We start from the raw sequence: 22,677 nt of genomic DNA on the forward strand, positions 1-22,677 counted from the left end.
CTCTGGGTTTGAGAATGTGTGACCTACAACAAACAGAAGACCAGAGCAGAAGTCAAAGATAAGCAACAACGACAACATTGTGAGAAAAGTCAGAGTTTGTGTAAGTTAGTGTGTCACTCACATAAGGGTTCCAATAGCAGGGCTAGGACGATGTTGGCCATGGTCTGGACCTGCAGTGCTGCTGTGACCGGTGACAACACAGCCGTTGGATCCAGTACGGCCGGCGGCTCCAATATGGCTACTGGCTCCACAGTTACACTGAGAGCTGAGGAAACCGTGGTCAAGGAGAAAACTACTGGAGAGGAGCAAGCAAGGTGTGTGTGTGCATGTGTGTGTGTGTTAGTCCTGCTTCCTGGTAGGTGTGTAGGGCTGGTCCTGTTGGCTCAACACACAGCATGTTCCTCTTGGAGCTACAGTGAGACACGTCAATTGTGTCTCTATTTGCATTTCAAAACCTCTAGTCCCACAGCCAACACCCTGAGGCCTGCAGACGCCTCCCCCATGGGAGTGTGTCAGTATCACACACACTCTCGTGCTCTCTCTCTCACAACCACGCACGCGCGATCACACATACACATGCACTAACGGCATGAAGCTACACTACAGAAGCAGGGTTCATGCAAAGCTGTAAAATGAACCAAGTGTCATTGCTGTGAGTGTCATTGCTGTGAGTGTCATTGCTGTGAGTATCTTTGCTGTGAGTATCTTTGCTGTGAGTGTCATTGCTGTGAGTATCTTTGCTGTGAGTGTCATTGCTGTGAGTGTCATTGCTGTGAGTGTCATTGCTGTGAGTGTCATTGCTGTGAGTGTCATTGCTGTGAGTGTCTTTGCTGTGAGTGTCATTGCTGTGAGTGTCATTGCTGTGAGTATCTTTGCTGTGAGTGTCATTGCTGTGAGTATCTTTGCTGTGAGTGTCATTGCTGTGAGTGTCTTTGCTGTGAGTGTCATTGCTGTGAGTGTCATTGCTGTGAGTGTCATTGCTGTGAGTGTCTTTGCTGTGAGTGTCATTGCTGTGAGTGTCATTGCTGTGAGTGTCATTGCTGTGAGTGTCTTTGCTGTGAGTGTCATTGCTGTGAGTGTCATTGCTGTGAGTGTCTTTGCTGTGAGTGTCATTGCTGTGAGTGTCTTTGCTGTGTTTCTCAGTTGTAAGGATACATTCTGCCATGTACTGCACCTCCAGGCTCTTGGTGTCTGCAGAGGGGAAGTGCTTCCTGAACTCTTTCTTCAGGTCAAAAAAGGAGTTGAAACATTCTGGCAGTGCCAGGTTCTGCCGAGGAAGACAACTGCAGACATTACACACTGGGCACAGACGTCAATTCAACGTCTATTCCAAGTTGGTTCAACGTAATTCTATTGAAATGACGTGGAAACAACGTTGATTCAACCAGTGTGTGCCCGGTGGGTAAAGTCACATACATTAACCCAGGGGACCTGAATGTGGTATGTGCTTGGATCACCAGAGTTTGAGTCTTGCACGGACCAAATATACTGTAGTATGCCCCTTTAAAAATGTCCTGACCATATTATTATTGATTGAACAGTAGAGAGGAGGAAGAGAACATGTGCAGCCTACCATTGACAGCTGTTAGGTGTTGGGTCGTATCAGGAGCTACGCTGTCTGTTTACTACCCTCATTTACATATTTACTCATGTCAATAAAGTTAGGTTCCCCATGGGTCTGTATAACATACTAGATGTGAGGGGAGGACTCAAGATGTAATAGGAGAAAGGTGTGTGTGTGTGTGTGTGTGTGTGTGTGTGTGTGTGTGTGTGTGTGTGTGTGTGTGTGTGTGTGTGTGTGTGTGTGTGCGCGCGCGTTCATGTTCAAACAAAGCCAAGACAATATGTCAAGACAACCTCCCATTTCAACATCATGTAGAGCAGGATCTTGACAGAACAGCAGACATAACACATTTCTTTATGGTTCTGTGAACACCAAACGCTTCTGCTGGAGGTAATTGTGCTCCCCGCCCTGCCAGCCTGTACCCTTACCTTGCCCGCAGCTTCGGGGTGGAGAACCTGGCGAATGTGGAGCTGCCCGTCCGTACACACACACACTGACGTGCCTGCGCCCAAGCTGTTCACCTCATTGGTCAATCTCAGATGGAACTGTTCAAAACATAGGACGAGATCAGCTACAATGTAAACTCTTTAAATCAATATCAGATAATACATCTGTAATAAACAATTACAGAACAACTCACTGGTAATATTGAAAATCCACTAACATTTTATTGGTTGAAAGTGTGATCATTATTCTGGTAATGATGAATATCAATGCAGCCATTTATAATCTCATTATTCAGCAAGCGCCAAAACGTTGACCACAGTACACAATTTCATCCAATAAGTTATAACTGTTTACTACTGACTAATAAACAACCTATTAATGCTGTTTATAGACTATTTAAACTGAGTCTGCCTTAATTGAAAGTATTACCATGTAGACAAAATATTTACAAAAACATCCAAATATAGGCTTACAAATGACTGCTTGTGATAAAGTCCAACTTGAATGACTTGTTGTTACTTTCGAGTGGCTGGAAACGATTTGTGGGGTGATGTCATCGATGTTTGTGTGTGTATGTCTGTCTATTGTCTTTTGTCTATGTGTGGTTTATATTTTTGGTTTCAGAGAACAAGCACTTTAATTGCTACTAGTTGTATGAGCCTCATTATGCTAATTGGGGGGTCATTTGCATTACTAAGCTCTAAAGATCCACACCTCCTCATCACTCAATGGACTTTTATAAATGTCCCTCAGGCTGTCAAGTAAAATGCCATCAAATCTATAGGGATCGAAAACAATGGTGCATTATTAGCCAATTATAATTAGATATCTCAGGATCAAGGCCTAAATAAACAATAAATTGTTATAAAACTCCAATCAATGCATCGGTGCCTCTGATTTAAAGTGAAGGAGGAATGGATGGCAAAGCAGAATATGATGAGGTCAAACATGTATTTCATAAAAAAACACGAGACAACAGATACTATCTGTACCTGGTTTAGCGCGTGCTCCAAGCCTGTGACTGTAGAGACGGACTCCTCGCTGTCCTCTCTCTCCCCCAGACAATCTTCTGTAAGGTCCGAGTGCTCAGGCCGTATTAACACCTCATTCACCTTCCCCAACTGGACCAGAGAGAAAACACACACACTTCAGTACATTTAAAATAACAATGTGTACACTTAAATACACACTTTAATATGCATAATGGAGTAGCCGATTTATGGCTAACTTATGATCACTTTTGTCATTAGACCTCATAAACAGAAGAAAGGTGGTCGTCTATTAAACCAAATAGGGCACATTGACGAAGAGAGCATTCTGGTTATGTTGGATGAATACTTTGTCTTTCTATAGATTACCTCATCTAGCTCCTCCTGAATTTTTTTTAATAGTCTTTATCATATTCTCTTAATAAAGAAAGGAAAATATTTTAAAGATTACCTTTTTGTTCTTCAAGTCCACGAGCTGCCACACCAACTGCTCGAGCTCCGTCTCGTCCGAACCCAAGAGGTCTCCGCTCGCGCCAGATGTGGTGGTGAACAACACCGCCAGGTAGTCTACCTGAGCCGTCATTTTCAGGATAAATACAAAAAGAACCTACTCTAATTACACCCAAAGTAATAGAAAATAACCTACAGCTACACCCCCAGAACAGTATAGAACCCAAAGAATCCAGCCACCCACACCCAGACACCTATGCGCAAAGGTGTGCTCAGCAACTCCAGATATTTTTAGTGGCTTCTTGATTGCTTGGTAATCTATGCAAAATCTCTGGCACACCTCATCGCAGTGTAATGGCTGAATGTTCCCTTTTTTTTGATCCACCTACCTGTGTGCGATGCGGACCACGTGACCCAGGTAGCTACCTGCATGGGGCGTATTCATTACGCCGATTCTGTTGCAAAGCGCTTCTTAAACGGAGACGAAACGGAGAAGGACCTACCTGCATTTGTCCAATAGAAACTATTGTTTCCTCTGTTTCCTCTCGTTTGGTTCTTAACCTGTAAACGGTTTATGTAATGAATATACCCCTTCTCTTTCTGAGTGCTGTCCCTATTGGTGCTTTCAAACAGGGACGTGGCACGGCATTGCGACAAACCCATCGACCCAACCTGAACAACATACATGAGAAGAACAATAATCTCATATACTAACCTACAAACTGATCATTACCTAGTTTTTTTTTATCTCTATTAATGAGTAGACGAGTGCATAGGCTATTTCCAAATGCTACGCTTGGCACATAGGCTGCAGTGTGAAATGTTATTGAAAACAATGTAATGTAACATAATGTTGTTTTCTGCATTTCTGCTACAGCTGAGAAAATATTGAGACCAGCCAATCGTGGCAAATCAGTGAAATCATTACAATAAAGTTTATAAGGCCTATTTAAAAATAAACAGTGATGAAAAATATGTATAAATATTGTATAAATATTGTTTTCATTTAGGCTATTGTAAAATACATATATCAAATATTCAAAGTCAGGCTTACTGCCTGTTTTATTACGGCATCTTTAATAACTTATTATGAGCGTGCCATTGGCAGAAGCCTGAATAACGTTGGATGAACTCTCCACTATGCACCGATTTCAGATCAGTTTGTATTTTACACATTAGAAACAAGTTAGGTTTAAACTGATTCGGGGTCTGTCTTTACAGAACTGCTTGCCGTCGAGTTTTAAAACCCGGAAACCGTTGTGGCTAGATCCGGAAGTTTACCCCAAGTGAAAACAGAAAAACATGGCGGGTGACACTTTAACGGAGCTTCTTTTTCTGGATACGTTCAAACATCAAAGTGCAGAGGTAGTTAAATATGTTAATACCACTTGCTATTTTATCCCATGAGTCTACTTTGCTGAGATTCCAGTTAGCTAGCTAACTACAGCTTCTGATCCCCCCGTTCCCCTAGGCTAATGCTAACACAGTGGCCACCTTGCATAATAACTAACTCGTCCTTCCAAACTAAGTGTGATGCATTGTTTCCTAGCAAGGTATTACGTTTTTAAGTAGGTTACGGGTTCTTATATTCAGTGGTCTCTTCTACAGTTGCAACGGGGATAGGGATACGCGAAACTAACTAGCCATAACAGATAACGGGACAGTCGGCAACGGCGTGTGCGCAGATTGTTTACCCGCTTGCTAGTCACACAGCTAACGTGTACGTTTACTTGCTAGTTAGCGATTCACACTGTTTACGTTACACAGACAGTTTTCATACTCTTCATCTTTACAGATATAGCCTACAGTTACTGTCTGCAGATGAATACACGAAATTCCCAGTTGTCCCTTTTTGTTTTTGTATGGCACAAAAAGTGCTGACTGTTTCTGTTGTGCACTAACATGGTCTAAATAAAAATCTAATCACATTTTATTGTTCACATACGCCGAATACAACGGATGTGGTAGGCCTTAAAGTGAAATTATTAAAATGTGTTCTGTCTGTAGCTGACCAATGTGGATGTGGTGCGGTTCCCGTATGGGGTCCTGATCACAGAGGTGCGAGTCATTCCCCCTGGAATTAAAGCACACACCAGCCTGCCAGACAACCGGGCATTCGGGTAAGAAACCACCATTCAAGGTGTATAAGGGAGAGCTAAATAAATATATACTCCTAGCTATGTGCATGTGACATCTGAGACTGGGATGTGTGTGAGGGGAACTTCAGGGGCCTCAAACAATCATGCATAGGCACAAATATGTGCGTAAACCATGCGTGGGATCATTTCCGCGCAAAGTGTGCGATTTATCAATATGAACATTTGCCATGACTGTGCTCACACAGTGCCAAGTGGTGGAATAATGCCTTGATCACACCTACAGCCTCATTGCACAAAATGGTACGCAGCATCATCTGGATATGTGTTCAACGAAAGTTCAACATTCGCCTTCTGCTACCATTGTCAAACCGTCTACCATACAATTTTGATGCAGAAATTCAATAAATCCAATGTATGCACCACATAGAACAAACTGTAACGCAATTCTGCAAGGCAAACGCAGCATTCCATTGGGAATGTACTTCTAGTGTACCAAACGCAGCGTTCCATTGGGAATGTACTTCTAGTGTACCAAACGCAGCGTTCCATTGGGAATGTACTTCTAGTGTACCAAACGTAATGACGCTGTCGGTGTGATTGACGTGTAAGGGAACTGTCAAGCGTAGGATGGGGGGGAAATATATTTTTAAAATTGTGATGGAGTAATAATTCAATCATTTTTGATGTCATTGTATTTCCATTGTGAATTCATGCAACATATCTTGGCAGGCATATCATTTGAGCACCAGTGCATTTGTTACTATAATAATTCACATAAAGTGTGACGGGTCATTATTATTATTATTTTTTTTTTTAATTTATTTAACTAGGCAAGTCAGTTAAGAACAAATTCTTATTTACAATGACGGCCTACCCTGGCCAAACCCAGACGATGCTGGGCCAATTGTGCGCCACCCTATGGGACGCCCAATTACGGATGGATGTGATTCGAACCAGGGACTGTAGTGATGCCTCTTGTACTGAGATGCAGTGCCTTAGACCGCTACGCAACTCGGGAGCCCAAAGTTAGAGGCACGTGTGAAAGTGAAACCATTGTTGAAATATGATAAAAGACTTGAGATAATGGGAAATTGAATGAGAGGTTGATCAAATTTTACATATATTTAACAGGTGTTATTGCAGGTGTAGCGAAATGCTTGTGTTCGTAGCTTCAACAGTGCAGTAGTATCTGTGCAGTAGTAGGATCTTTCTCAGAAAGTAACGATTGGTTTTGGAAAATGATATGTGATGAGCCAATCTTATAGGATTTCTGTGAGGACTTAAGACTTACTTTAAAAAGGCAACCACATGCCATTCCGGTGCACATCCAAGTGCTGTCCACCCTCAGGTTTTGGCATCGGGAGCTTGCCGATTGGCATCTCACAACTTCGATGAGACAGTGTGTTGGATGCAATCATCAGTAAAACAAACTGTAACGTACAATTTCCTTACACCGTCGCCCAAGAGGTTGAAGTCAAGAGGGGTTTCTTTGCCATCAATGGGTTCCCAAATACGAACGGAGCAATAGACGGCACCCACATCGCCATAAAAGCACCATCCCAAAACGAGTTGAACTATGTGGACAGAAAAGGCTTCCACTCTTAATGTGCAGGTGATCCTTTATGTGATGGGTAGAAGACGCTGCTGAATGTAGTAGCCAATGTTGGCCTATACGCCTACAGGAAGGAGCTGTTGAGGATGGATGGCTTATTCCTGACTGTTGTCTACTCATTTGAAGTAGATTTACCATTGCTAACGCAACTCATAGTCTTAATGGTTTTACTGGTCAAGCCACAACTGAGAGAGACAAATAAACCCTTTTGGTTAAAAAATAAACATTTTTGCTAAAATAATTATTATATTATTGATTGATTGACTATGGCTTTTCAAATCCCCCAGTATTGCTATCTGTAGCGTTAGTTCTACGCAAATGTTGCAATTCTTCAACCATTCCTGGACCTGTGACCAAAAACGAGCTACATGCGGACAATACCAAAATAAATGGTCTAATGACTCTGCCTCCTCACAGCAGAATCTACAGAGCTGGGAAGATTGTATCCCCCATATATATAACATTCTATTAGTTGCAAGAATTTTGTACAATAATTTAAATTGAAAAATTCGAAGTTTTGAATCCGGCGTTGTTTTGCGTATCAATTCATAAACCATGTGCCATGGAATGGGTACATCGAAAATCTCTTCCCAACTATTTTGCAATTTATATGGCACAGCTGTAAGTTTTTTGGTCCTTAAATGAAATTGGTATATGTTTTTATTTATCACACTTTTCTTTAACCATTTATGTTCTTTAATATAAGGCCGACATACAAGTTCCTTACTTTTATCCCCTTCCACCTGCCTCTTCCATTTTTGTGGTAATGCTGCAATTAATTGGTTGTAATTTTGGGTAGAGCAGACATTTCCATATGTCTGTGTTAGCTGCATGTGTGACATTACTCCACCAGTCCTATTTATGATATCATTCACAAAAATTATACCTTTTTTAAACATTTCTTCGATAAATACAGTTTTTTTTATCAATTACTATATTTGAATTTAACCACAAGATTTGTTGTACTATTTGTTCCGTCCTTTCAGGTGGATTAAACTGAAATTGCAACCAACTTTCTAAGGCTTGTTTAAAAAATAAAGATATTTTGGAAATTATTTCCTTTTCAAGCAACCGAAAGTGAGCAGGTGTAATCTGAATAAAGGGAAAAAGGCCCTTCTTGAACATAGGATGAGACATTCGTACCAATCTAGTAGAGAACCAGTTTGGATTTAAGTATAACTTTGTATGACTGATGCCTTTAGTGAGAGGTCTAATGCTTTAATATTTAATAATTTCTGCCCTCCGAATTCATATTCGTTATATAAATAGGCCCTTTTAATTTTATCTGGCTTGCCGTTCCAAATAAAATTGAATATTTTTTGTTCATATAATTTAAAAAGCAGGTCACTAGGTGTAGGCAAAACCATAAGCAAATAGGTAAACTGTGATATGATTAAAGAGTTAATCAGGGTGATTTTCCCACAAATAGACAGGTATTTTCCTTTCCATGGTAGCAAGATCTTATCTATTTTTGCTAACTTTCTATAAAAATTTATTGGAGTGAGATCATTTCTTTCTTTTGGGATTTGTATACCGAGTATGTCCACATCACCGTCAGACCATTTAATTGGTAAACTACATGGCAATGTAAAATGTGTATTTTTTAGTGATCCAATACGTAATATGGTACATTTATCATAATTTGGTTTTAATCCAGAGAGGATAGCAAATGTATCTAGATCCTCTAAGAGGCCGTGGAGAGATTCTAGTTGTGGTTTTAAAAGAAAACATGAATCATCAGTGTACAATGACACCTTAGTTTTTAGGCCCTGGATTTCTAATCCCTTAATATTAATGTTTGATCTAATTTTAACAGCTAACATTTCGATGGCAATAATAAATAGATATGCCGATAGTGGACAACCTTGTTTTACTCCTCTAGATAGTTTAAAACTTTCTGAGATGTAGCCATTATTTACTATTTTACACCTAGGGTTACTATACATAATTTTTACCCATTTTATAAGAGATTCCCCAAAATTGAAATATTCTAGGCATTTATATATAAACTCCAGTCGTACTTTATCAAAAGCCTTTTCAAAATCAGCTATGAAAACCAGGCCTGGTGTCCCCGATATTTCATAGTGTTCCATTGTTTCCAGTACTTGCCTTATATTATCTCCAATGTATCGTCCATGTAAAAACCTGTCTGATTAGGATGAATAATATCTGACAAAACTTTTTTTATTCTATGCGCCAAGCATTTTGCTAGGATTTTTGCATCACAACACTGAAGTGTAAGAGGTCTCCAATTTTTTAAATGGACTGGATCTTTATATATACCACTTGGGTCCTGTTTCAGTAATAATGATATCACACCTTCTTGTTGCGTGTCTGATAATCTATCATTTATATAGGAGTGGTTAAAACAAGCTAATAATGGTCCTTTGAGTATATCAAAAAAATGTTTGTATACTTCCACTGGTATGCCATCCAGTCCTGGAGTTTTCCCATCCTTAAAGGCCCCAATTGCATCAAGTAGTTCCTCCTCTGTAATTAGGCCTTCACATGAGTCTTTCTGTACAGATGTTAATTTTACATTATTATTAGGGAAAAAATCCATACAATTAGTTTCAGTTAGTGGAGATGGAGGAGCCTGAAACAAAAATATATTCTTAAAGTACTTTACTTCCTCTTTCAAAATATAATTTGGTGAATCATGCGTGACTCCATCATTTGTAACAAGTTTTAATACGTTTTTTTTGGTAGCATTTCTATATTGACGATTGAAAAATAATTTGGTGCATTTTTCCCCATATTCCATCCAGTTCGCTTTATTTTTGTAATATATTACACTGGATCTTTCTTGAATAAGTTCCTCCATTTCTTTTTGTTTTTCCTCTAACTTATTCTGTGCCTCTATGGTACCGTTTTTATTGTTATCTAACTGTACTGTTAGTCCTTCAATTTCCTTTGTTAATATGGACTCTTTTGATCGAAATTGCTTTTGTTTTATAGATGAGTACTGAATTGCATGGCCTCTAAAGGCACACTTAAAAGTGTCCCATACAATATGGGGATCTGCTGTACCTATGTTATGTCTAAAAAAGTCAGTTATAAATTCTTCTGTCCTAGTTCTAAACAATTTATCATCTAGTAGGCTTTGATTACATTTCCAATATCCTCGCCCACGTGGAAATTCTGTAAGAGTAATATATATGCCAATTATGTGATGGTCCGACCGCATTCTGTCCCCTATCAAACACTTTTAAACTTTTGGTGCCAGAGAGAATGATATAAGAAAGTAGTCAAGGCGACTAGCTTGATTAAGCCTCCGCCATGTATATCTCACTAGGTCAGGGTATTTAAGTCTCCATATATCCACTAATTCCAATACATCCATGACATTCCTGATTTCCTTAAGTGCCTGAGGGTGATAGTTTGTAGTGTGATTTCCTTTCCGGTCCATAGAGGTATTTAAGACCGTATTAAAATCTCCCACTATAATAATAGAGTCTAGTGTTGCTTGTAGAGTTGATACATTCTTATATATATTGTCAAAGAAGCTTGGATCATCATTATTCGGACCGTATAGGTTAATAAGCCATATATGTTTATTGTCCAATAACATATTTAAAATAATCCATCTACCTTGAGGATCTGTTTGGACAAGTTGCACATTTGGATCAAAGTTATTATTAATTAAAACCATCACCCCTTTTGAATTTCTTTGCCCATGGGAGAAATATATTTTGCCCCCCCAGTTCTTTTTCCACAAAACTTCATCTAAAACTGTCGAATGGGTTTCCTGTAAACAGTAGATATTATAATCCTTCTCTTTTAGCCAGGTAAATACTGATCGTCTTTTCTTATTATCTGCTAAGCCATTACAATTGTAACTGGCTATACTTATTTCACCACTTACCATAATGAGACACACCTTTCAATTATTTTTATCAAAATATATGTTTGTAAACGTCCTATTAAAAAGTAACATAATGATTGAGTGTCTATATAGTTGTACCATGACATTTGCATCTCCACTAAGCAAACCTCCAATTGGTCCCCACTATTCCACCCGCCAAAAGCCCCCATCTCGAGTTGGGTTGTCATCCCAATGCCCGGCAGACCACCCCCGACCCCCCGCATCGCACAGCCCCGGTGTAACGGCAGTCCTCCTCCTCTTCATCAGACGAGGAGGAGTAGTGATCGAACCAAGGCGCAGCGTAGTGAAATGACATAATTTATTGAACACGACGGAAAAACAAACTAAACTTGCATAAACAAACAAAACAAATAAACGATGCAGACAGACCTGAACGACGAACTTACATATAACGTGAAGAACGCAATGAACAGGAACAGACTACATAAAACGAACAAACCGCAAACAGTCCCGTATGGTGCAAACATATACACAAACACAGGAGACAATCACCCACAACGAACACTGTGAAAACGCCCACCCAAATATGACTCTTAACTAGAGGAACGCCAAACACCCGCCTCTAATTAAGAGCCATACCAGGCAACCCATAAACCAACATAGAAACAGAAAACATAGAATTCCCACCCAACCTCACGTCCTGACCAACTAACACACATAACAAACTAACAGAAATAGGTCAGGAACGTGACACCCGGACCGACTGGGATCCATCCTTCGAAAAGTGCACACAGCACCATCCACCGAACCGAAGCAGATCCATTGCCAAATGCATTTCCATCGCCCTCACCTCGATTTTTATTACATATTGCTGTGAATCATCCTCTATAGTCCCTAACATCTTTTACTTCTTCCTTCGCAACAGTTGTGGGATACACACATACACCCACACACATTCAGCCCTTACCCCCACACAACCATAAGCTCACCCTCTCAACAATTGCACCATCCCAGAGCCCAACTCAAGATGGGTCATGATTTACAAATGTACTTGCAGTTGCAGCTGCATGAGAAGGCCTGCAAGACCGCGCAAAAAATGAGCATAAATGTAGAGATTTATTTACCATTGTCACATCCTAGATGATGGAGGTCAAATGTACACCTTCTTCCTGAAACACCCACAATACGGTCATCCATTTTGACCATGTTCCCAAGCATCTCCATGCAGTCCGATTGGTTTCGTGCCACCAGGGCCACAATAATATACCCCCTCTCTGAATGTCCGAGTGTGACCCCCTCCCCATGGGTTACTGCAGCTAGTGTTGCCAGCACTGCCACTGCCTGGGTGGGGGCACCCCACCGGAATCCCCACCGGCTAGGTACAAGGTCGTCAAGGTTCTCATTAGCAGCTTTGAGAATTTCCTTGTTTATTATGCTCTCCCTTTAGGGGGCTTTGGCTTTGCAGGACCAACCCTGCCAAGCAGGCTCAGAATCTTGAGGGGGCAGTGCTGCTCATGGTCCCTGTCCTCATTTTGGCTGCATACAGACCGTTTACAGCATGCACATAAAACAGTTAGGGACTTCTCCTTAGTATCTGGGCCATTCATGTGGGTGTCTAGGGTATAGGGCCATGGACCGTACCATTAAAATAGGATAATAAATAATTAGATATAATTTATTTTAAAAATGTAGTTCCCCATGATAGGACAATAAATAAATAAGACGTATAATTCATTATAAAAGTATAGCCATCATTTGAACAACATTGAAAGCCCTCTCATACCCGGCCCACAGCAATACACTGGCTCTGGGATATGCAACTATTTCATTACTCACTCACTCAACTTTCCAAACATAACAAATAAAAATAAACACACACCACACCATCCACACATACTGTGCCTTCTGTTTACTTAGTTTTTATCTTCACTATGTAGAAATAGTGCTTGTGTTCAATTAGTTATATGTGAAGATTTATAGAAAAGCTATATTTTGTATTGTATTGTTACAATCAGTAACCGGGCTTGAATTGTGTTTATTTTCCTCATCTATGAGAACTTTGTAATTTTTAAAATAACCATGGAGTAATCTTTGTGTCTCTGAACAGCTGGTTATCAATATATAGTTTATCCACGACGAGAGCTACTCGTTTCGCTTTTAATCTATTTTCTTTGAAAATTGGATACAGAACTTTGCGCCGTTCTGCAATTTCTTTCGGAAACTGATCATTCATGCCAATTTTGGTCCCAGCAAGTCTTTTACCCAGGCTTTTAACCATTATTTTATCTTTAAATGAAGCAAATTTGGCAACGATTGGGCGTTCGTACCTCTGCCCTCTCTGTCCGAGGCGGTGTACACGTTCAAGTTGGATCTTATCGATAACTTTTAATTTACAATCCGTGGAAGCTATGAGAATAGGAAGATTCAAATCTTTTGTGAAGCATCACAGCACAGTTGAAAAATATATGGCAAATAAAAATCCGAAATGGATGATGTTGGAAGATAGATGGGAAAGGTTGAGTGGAGCTGAAGGGTGGGACTAATAACAAGATAAACAATGTAGGGCATACGGGATCTGTGAAATGTGTATAGGTGCGGAGCTATTGTGAAATAGCACAGTTACAAGTGGAAATCAAACTGGATGGACAACAGAAATAGAGGAAGGACTTAGAACAAACAAGAGAGAACTATTATAAAGTAGACTGTGTCTGTAAAATGTGTATAAGATGTATAAATTGAAGGTAAAAACAGAAATGTTTATCAGTTTACTCCAATTGGGGGATCGGTGGTAGGGTTTGCGGGGAATAATAATAAAGGTATACTCTTTAAAAAAAGTATGTATGTCTATGTAGGTATGTGTATGTATATATGTGTATATGTATGCATACGTGAATGGATATATATATTTACCCAAAAAAATATGGGGGATTGGAAATGATGCAGACAATTACATTGGAAGCAACATTCTTTCCGCAATATTAAGCTGATCCACCCCCCAAGAAAAAATAAATAAAATAAATAACCCTTTTGGTTGTACTCAATCTCTGACACTAGCACCTCCTATTTTCTTAGCTTTCTTTAGTTGCAACGTTGTATATCCTGGTACGGTGTGGTATATTCCCCACGGGCTTTAAAGGGATGATTTTGTATGATTAATTGGGGGCATTTCAAAATGCAAATAGCCAAGGTCGTGCACGAGCACTGGGGCTGAGAACATTTGGTATTTATCAACGATTATCTCCTACTGGTGTACGCATGAAGCTCGTAGGATTGTTTGATAAATCACACTTTTTCTATGTTTACGAACATTCTAAATTCTGTTCGTAAGAACAATTTAATAGAAGTTTCTACACAATATTGATAAATGAGGCCCCAGAGCTGTAATGTTCAGTTTGGCCTCATTCTCACCGGGGTAGTTGGGTGATTTGTGAGGTAATCGTAGCCGGACAGACGGGATCTCTCATGTGGCTGAAAGGGGGGCTGAGTGGTGATGTCATATCCTGTTCCTGTCTGTGTTTCCAGGGAGACATCGCCTCATTCCTTCCAGCTGGAGCTTTTCTTCAACAACCTCACTAAACCCAGCAACGCCTGCTTCCACAGACTAGGCAGGTCAGTAACACTTTGTACCTTCTATTTGAATTGAATGTATTTGTGTAAAAGACATACACAACAGAAATTTACAATGTGGACCCAGAGGATAGCACTTAAAAGTATTAATTAAAGCACTTGTTCTTGAATATACCTCTACTTCTCTCAAGCTCTGTATCCATCTCTCTCTACCTCTTCCTCTCTCTGTCTGTATCCCTCTCTCTCTACCTCTTCCTCTCTCTACCTCTTCCTCTCTCTGTCTGTATCCCTCTCTCTCCACCTCTTCCTCTCTCTGTCTGTATCCCTCTCTCTCTACCTCTTCCTCTCTCTGTCTGTATCCCTCTCTCTCTACCTCTTCCTCTCTCTGTCTGTATCCCTCTCTCTCTACCTCTCTCTGTCTGTATCCCTCTCTCTCTACCTCTTCCTCTCTCTGTCTGTATCCATCTCTCTCTACCTCTTCCTCTCTCTGTCTGTATCCCTCTCTCTCTACCTCTTCCTCTCTCTACCTCTTCCTCTCTCTGTCTGTATCCCTCTCTCTCTCTCTACCTCTTCCTCTCTCTGTCTGTATCCCTCTCTCTCTACCTCTTCCTCTCTCTGTCTGTATCCCTCTCTCTCTACCTCTTCCTCTGTCTCTCTCTGTCGCTCCTGCCCTCCCAGTATCTGTCTATTTCTCTCTCCCCGCCCCTCCCTTTTTTTCACTTCCCAGAATGTGTCTATAAAAGTATTTGAGAGCTCAAGTCTCACCCGTAGAACCTGTCAGGGCAGAGATCAATCTGTGACGACTGTCTTAGTCCTTGTTCACTCCGAGACGGGTCGCCAGAAACTTAGCCCTGTTGCTGCACCTGCAGAATCACACACAACAGAATGTAGAACCCAGAATGCCACATCAATCATTCCAACAGAGAACACAGGCACAACCTAATGTTAGTCAAGAGCTCACAGGCCGTTGTTGTTCACCTGAGAGAGAACTTACAGTACATCAGCCCCTCTACTGTAGCCTGCTCCACTACTAATGGAAATGTGATAATTCTGTCTCTCTTTCTCTCGCTGTCTCGTCCTTACAGTTTTGAATATGACGAAAACAAGTCCATCGTTTTCAGGCCCAATGGAAAGGTAAAGACTCCTCCCCCTCTGTCTGTAGAAAGGTCACTGTTCTCTCTACAGGTGAACTGTGTTGTGTGTGTCGCTGTGTGTTTGTAATGGTAGTGTGTGTGTTGTGTAGGTGAACACAGACGGACTGGTGCTGCGTGGATGGTACACCAGTCTGACAGTGGCGGTGTACGGTACAGCAGAAAGGTCACATGGTCACGACCGGGACTCTCCCCCACCTCCCCCTCCCCCACCCCCACAACAACAGACTGGCCTCAAGAGGATCATCAAACAAGGTGGGTAAAGATTCATACTAGGGTTGCCAGGATACCACTATTACAATACTATCATACTTTCAATGGCAAAAGGGAAAACACAAGGTGGACTAAACTGTGTGTGTCTCAGAGTGGGATAAGGAGGAGCAGTATAATGTCAGTCCCCCCAGACCAGCTCCCAGAGGCCCCCGCACCCCTCCTGGACCGCCCCCACCAGATGATGATGATGAGGAGCCGGTTCCAGTGACCGGTAACACACACACACACACACTTCTCTGCATCTCTATGTTCATCTCACAGGGACAGATTTCATACTGTATATTCAACTAGATAACCTTGCCAAAAGAAACATTTCCATGTATTTGTGCAAGCTTGTATCCGTGTATACCTGATGCCCTCTTTGGTTGCCGTGATAACCGACTGTGGTCTGTGGTCCATGGTGACTGTCTCAGTTGGAGTGGCCAAGGCGGAGCCGACTGAAAGAGGGGAGGACTACCTGGAGGTGGTCTCACCTGAGCGCAGCTCACTGCCTGCCGACGAACCCTACTCAGACGCCGAGCCTGAGGAAGAGGGGGAGGAGGAAGAGGATGAAGAGCCGGAAGAAGAGGACGATGCACGGACGGAGTGTAGCGCCCCTGAGGAGGAGGAAGAGGAGGAGGAGGAGGATGAGGGTGAGGAGGAGGAAGAGATGGAGGAAGGTAGGGGGGCTCCTGTGTGACGGCAGGACAGACAGTGTGTGTGTGCTCTGGCATGCTGTTCAGACCCCTAAACCCTACACCCTGCTCAGACCCCTCAACCCTACACCCTGCTCAGACACCTACACCCTGCTCAGACCCCTCAACCCTACACCCTGCTCAGACCCCTACACCCTGCTCAGACCCCTACACCCTGCTCAGACCCCTCCACCCTACACCCTGCTCAGACCCCTCAACACTACACCCTGCTCAGACCCCTCAAACCTACACCATGCTCAGACCACTCAACACTACACCCTGCTCAGACCCCTCAACCCTACACCCTGCTCAGACCCCTCCACCCTACACCCTGCTCAGACCCCTCAACCCTAACCCTACACCCTGCTCAGACCCCTCAACACTACACCCTGCTCAGACCACTCAACCCTACACCCTGCTCAGACCCCTCCACCCTCCACCCTGCTCAGACCCCTCAACCCTAACCCTACACCCTGCTCAGACCACTCAACCCTATACCCTGCTCAGACCCCTCAACCCTACACCCTGCTCAGACCCCTCAACCCTAACCCTACACCCTGCTCAGACCCCTCAACCCTAACCCTACACCCTGCTCAGACCACTCAACCCTATACCCTGCTCAGACCCCTCAACACTACACCCTGCTCAGACCACTCAACCCTACACCCTGCTCAGACCCCTCAACACTACACCCTGCTTAGACCCCTCAACCCTACTCCCTGCTCAGACCCCTCCACCCTACACCCTGCTCAGACCCCTCCACCCTACACCCTGCTCAGACCCCTCCACCCTACACCCTGCTCAGACCCCTCAACACTACACCCTGCTCAGACCCCTCAACCCTAACCCTACACCCTGCTCAGACCCCTCAACCCTACACCCTGCTCAGACCCCTCAACCCTAACCCTACACCCTGCTCAGACCACTCAACCCTATACCCTGCTCAGACCCCTCAACCCTAACCCTGCTCAGACCCCTCAACACTAACCCTACACCCTGCTCAGACCACTCAACTCTACACCCTGCTCAGACCCCTCAACACTACACCCTGCTCAGACCCCTCAACCCTAACCCTACACCCTGCTCAGACCACTCAACCCTACACCCTGCTCAGACCCCTCAACCCTACACCATGCTCAGACCCCTACACCCTGCTCAGACCCCTACACCCTGCTCAGACCCCTCCACCCTACACCCTGCTCAGACCCCTCAACACTACACCCTGCTCAGACCCCTCAAACCTACACCATGCTCAGACCACTCAACACTACACCCTGCTCAGACCCCTCAACCCTACACCCTGCTCAGACCCCTCCACCCTACACCCTGCTCAGACCCCTCAACACTACACCCTGCTCAGACCCCTCAACCCTAACCCTACACCCTGCTCAGACCCCTCAACACTACACCCTGCTCAGACCACTCAACCCTACACCCTGCTCAGACCCCTCCACCCTCCAACCCTGCTCAGACCCCTCAACCCTAACCCTACACCCTGCTCAGACCACTCAACCCTATACCCTGCTCAGACCCCTCAACCCTACACCCTGCTCAGACCCCTCAACCCTAACCCTACACCCTGCTCAGACCCCTCAACCCTAACCCTACACCCTGCTCAGACCACTCAACCCTATACCCTGCTCAGACCCCTCAACCCTAACCCTACACCCTGCTCAGACCACTCAACCCTATACCCTGCTCAGACCACTCAACACTACACCCTGCTCAGACCACTCAACCCTACACCCTGCTCAGACCCCTCAACACTACACCCTGCTTAGACCCCTCAACCCTACTCCCTGCTCAGACCCCTCCACCCTACACCCTGCTCAGACCCCTCCACCTTACACCCTGCTCAGACCCCTCCACCCTACACCCTGCTCAGACCCCTCAACCCTACACCCTGCTCAGACCCCTCAACCCTACACCCTGCTCAGACCCCTCAACCCTAACCCTACATCCTGCTCAGACCCCTCCACCCTACACCCTGCTCAGACCCCTCCACCCTACACCCTGCTCAGACCCCTCCACCCTACACCCTGCTCAGACCCCTCAACACTACACCCTGCTCAGACCCCTCAACCCTAACCCTACACCCTGCTCAGACCCCTCAACCCTACACCCTGCTCAGACCCCTCAACCCTAACCCTACACCCTGCTCAGACCCCTCCACCCTACACCCTGCTCAGACCACTCAACCCTATACCCTGCTCAGACCCCTCAACCCTAACCCTGCTCAGACCCCTCAACACTAACCCTACACCCTGCTCAGACCACTCAACTCTACACCCTGCTCAGACCCCTCAACACTACACCCTGCTCGGACCCCTCAACCCTAACCCTACACCCTGCTCAGACCACTCAACCCTACTCCCTGCTCAGACACCTACACCCTGCTCAGACCCCTCAACCCTACACCCTGCTCAGACCCCTACACCCTGCTCAGACCCCTACACCCTGCTCAGACCCCTCCACCCTACACCCTGCTCAGACCCCTCAACACTACACCCTGCTCAGACCCCTCAAACCTACACCATGCTCAGACCACTCAACACTACACCCTGCTCAGACCCCTCAACCCTACACCCTGCTCAGACCCCTCCACCCTACACCCTGCTCAGACCCCTCAACACTACACCCTGCTCAGACCCCTCAACCCTAACCCTACACCCTGCTCAGACCCCTCAACACTACACCCTGCTCAGACCACTCAACCCTACACCCTGCTCAGACCCCTCCACCCTCCAACCCTGCTCAGACCCCTCAACCCTACACCCTGCTCAGACCCCTCAACCCTACACCCTGCTCAGACCACTCAACCCTACACCCTGCTCAGACCCCTCCACCCTCCAACCCTGCTCAGACCCCTCAACCCTACACCCTGCTCAGACCCCTCCACCCTCCACCCTGCTCAGACCCCTCAACCCTAACCCTACACCCTGCTCAGACCACTCAACCCTATACCCTGCTCAGACCCCTCAACCCTACACCCTGCTCAGACCCCTCAACCCTAACCCTACACCCTGCTCAGACCCCTCAACCCTAACCCTACACCCTGCTCAGACCACTCAACCCTATACCCTGCTCAGACCCCTCAACCCTACACCCTGCTCAGACCCCTCAACCCTAACCCTACACCCTGCTCAGACCCCTCAACCCTAACCCTACACCCTGCTCAGACCACTCAACCCTATACCCTGCTCAGACCCCTCAACACTACACCCTGCTCAGACCACTCAACCCTACACCCTGCTCAGACCCCTCAACACTACACCCTGCTTAGACCCCTCAACCCTACTCCCTGCTCAGACCCCTCCACCCTACACCCTGCTCAGACCCCTCCACCCTACACCCTGCTCAGACCCCTCCACCCTACACCCTGCTCAGACCCCTCAACACTACACCCTGCTCAGACCCCTCAACCCTAACCCTACACCCTGCTCAGACCCCTCAACCCTACACCCTGCTCAGACCCCTCAACCCTAACCCTACACCCTGCTCAGACCACTCAACCCTATACCCTGCTCAGACCCCTCAACCCTAACCCTGCTCAGACCCCTCAACACTAACCCTACACCCTGCTCAGACCACTCAACTCTACACCCTGCTCAGACCCCTCAACACTACACCCTGCTCAGACCCCTCAACCCTAACCCTACACCCTGCTCAGACCACTCAACCCTACACCCTGCTCAGACCCCTCAACCCTACACCATGCTCAGACCCCTACACCCTGCTCAGACCCCTACACCCTGCTCAGACCCCTCCACCCTACACCCTGCTCAGACCCCTCAACACTACACCCTGCTCAGACCCCTCAAACCTACACCATGCTCAGACCACTCAACACTACACCCTGCTCAGACCCCTCAACCCTACACCCTGCTCAGACCCCTCCACCCTACACCCTGCTCAGACCCCTCAACACTACACCCTGCTCAGACCCCTCAACCCTAACCCTACACCCTGCTCAGACCCCTCAACACTACACCCTGCTCAGACCACTCAACCCTACACCCTGCTCAGACCCCTCCACCCTCCAACCCTGCTCAGACCCCTCAACCCTAACCCTACACCCTGCTCAGACCACTCAACCCTATACCCTGCTCAGACCCCTCAACCCTACACCCTGCTCAGACCCCTCAACCCTAACCCTACACCCTGCTCAGACCCCTCAACCCTAACCCTACACCCTGCTCAGACCACTCAACCCTATACCCTGCTCAGACCCCTCAACCCTAACCCTACACCCTGCTCAGACCACTCAACCCTATACCCTGCTCAGACCACTCAACACTACACCCTGCTCAGACCACTCAACCCTACACCCTGCTCAGACCCCTCAACACTACACCCTGCTTAGACCCCTCAACCCTACTCCCTGCTCAGACCCCTCCACCCTACACCCTGCTCAGACCCCTCCACCTTACACCCTGCTCAGACCCCTCCACCCTACACCCTGCTCAGACCCCTCAACCCTACACCCTGCTCAGACCCCTCAACCCTACACCCTGCTCAGACCCCTCAACCCTAACCCTACATCCTGCTCAGACCCCTCCACCCTACACCCTGCTCAGACCCCTCCACCCTACACCCTGCTCAGACCCCTCCACCCTACACCCTGCTCAGACCCCTCAACACTACACCCTGCTCAGACCCCTCAACCCTAACCCTACACCCTGCTCAGACCCCTCAACCCTACACCCTGCTCAGACCCCTCAACCCTAACCCTACACCCTGCTCAGACCCCTCCACCCTACACCCTGCTCAGACCACTCAACCCTATACCCTGCTCAGACCCCTCAACCCTAACCCTGCTCAGACCCCTCAACACTAACCCTACACCCTGCTCAGACCACTCAACTCTACACCCTGCTCAGACCCCTCAACACTACACCCTGCTCGGACCCCTCAACCCTAACCCTACACCCTGCTCAGACCACTCAACCCTACTCCCTGCTCAGACACCTACACCCTGCTCAGACCCCTCAACCCTACACCCTGCTCAGACCCCTACACCCTGCTCAGACCCCTACACCCTGCTCAGACCCCTCCACCCTACACCCTGCTCAGACCCCTCAACACTACACCCTGCTCAGACCCCTCAAACCTACACCATGCTCAGACCACTCAACACTACACCCTGCTCAGACCCCTCAACCCTACACCCTGCTCAGACCCCTCCACCCTACACCCTGCTCAGACCCCTCAACACTACACCCTGCTCAGACCCCTCAACCCTAACCCTACACCCTGCTCAGACCCCTCAACACTACACCCTGCTCAGACCACTCAACCCTACACCCTGCTCAGACCCCTCCACCCTCCAACCCTGCTCAGACCCCTCAACCCTACACCCTGCTCAGACCCCTCAACCCTACACCCTGCTCAGACCACTCAACCCTACACCCTGCTCAGACCCCTCCACCCTCCAACCCTGCTCAGACCCCTCAACCCTACACCCTGCTCAGACCCCTCCACCCTCCACCCTGCTCAGACCCCTCAACCCTAACCCTACACCCTGCTCAGACCACTCAACCCTATACCCTGCTCAGACCCCTCAACCCTACACCCTGCTCAGACCCCTCAACCCTAACCCTACACCCTGCTCAGACCCCTCAACCCTAACCCTACACCCTGCTCAGACCACTCAACCCTATACCCTGCTCAGACCCCTCAACCCTAACCCTACACCCTGCTCAGACCACTCAACCCTATACCCTGCTCAGACCACTCAACACTACACCCTGCTCAGACCACTCAACCCTACACCCTGCTCAGACCCCTCAACACTACACCCTGCTTAGACCCCTCAACCCTACTCCCTGCTCAGACCCCTCCACCCTACACCCTGCTCAGACCCCTCCACCTTACACCCTGCTCAGACCCCTCCACCCTACACCCTGCTCAGACCCCTCAACCCTACACCCTGCTCAGACCCCTCAACCCTACACCCTGCTCAGACCCCTCAACCCTAACCCTACATCCTGCTCAGACCCCTCCACCCTACACCCTGCTCAGACCC

At 46.1% G+C, this 22,677-nt stretch overlaps 2 protein-coding genes across 7 annotated transcripts in view; one reads left to right on the top strand and one right to left on the bottom strand.

Moving 5' to 3' along the window:
• Nucleotides 1–3,809, bottom strand: part of esrp1 (epithelial splicing regulatory protein 1) — an 18,435-nt gene extending 14,626 nt beyond the window's left edge. For all 5 annotated transcript variants that reach the window (XM_055904232.1, XM_055904231.1, XM_055904235.1 and 2 more), the window contains exons 1-6: nt 3,452–3,809; nt 3,004–3,132; nt 1,993–2,109; nt 1,156–1,267; nt 122–265; nt 1–23 (exon numbers count right to left, since the gene is read on the bottom strand). The exon at nt 1–23 is cut by the window's left edge and continues 32 nt beyond it. In XM_055904232.1, the coding sequence (XP_055760207.1) occupies nt 1–23; nt 122–265; nt 1,156–1,267; nt 1,993–2,109; nt 3,004–3,132; nt 3,452–3,583 (657 nt within the window). In that variant the 5' untranslated portion in view covers nt 3,584–3,809. The remainder of the gene's footprint in view (nt 24–121; nt 266–1,155; nt 1,268–1,992; nt 2,110–3,003; nt 3,133–3,451) is intronic.
• Nucleotides 3,810–4,725: 916 nt separating this feature from the next.
• virma (vir like m6A methyltransferase associated) overlaps nt 4,726–22,677 on the top strand; it is a 37,318-nt gene continuing 19,366 nt past the window's right edge. The window contains exons 1-7 of one of the 2 annotated variants that reach the window (XM_055904607.1): nt 4,726–4,815; nt 5,458–5,570; nt 14,510–14,596; nt 15,640–15,688; nt 15,798–15,960; nt 16,070–16,189; nt 16,392–16,637. In XM_055904607.1, the coding sequence (XP_055760582.1) occupies nt 4,753–4,815; nt 5,458–5,570; nt 14,510–14,596; nt 15,640–15,688; nt 15,798–15,960; nt 16,070–16,189; nt 16,392–16,637 (841 nt within the window). In that variant the 5' untranslated portion in view covers nt 4,726–4,752. The remainder of the gene's footprint in view (nt 4,816–5,457; nt 5,571–14,509; nt 14,597–15,639; nt 15,689–15,797; nt 15,961–16,069; nt 16,190–16,391; nt 16,638–22,677) is intronic. The other variant, XM_055904608.1, reaches the window with a different exon arrangement.

The sequence above is a fragment of the Salvelinus fontinalis genome, chromosome 38, assembly GCF_029448725.1.
Source record: "Salvelinus fontinalis isolate EN_2023a chromosome 38, ASM2944872v1, whole genome shotgun sequence".
NCBI lineage: Eukaryota > Metazoa > Chordata > Actinopteri > Salmoniformes > Salmonidae > Salvelinus > Salvelinus fontinalis.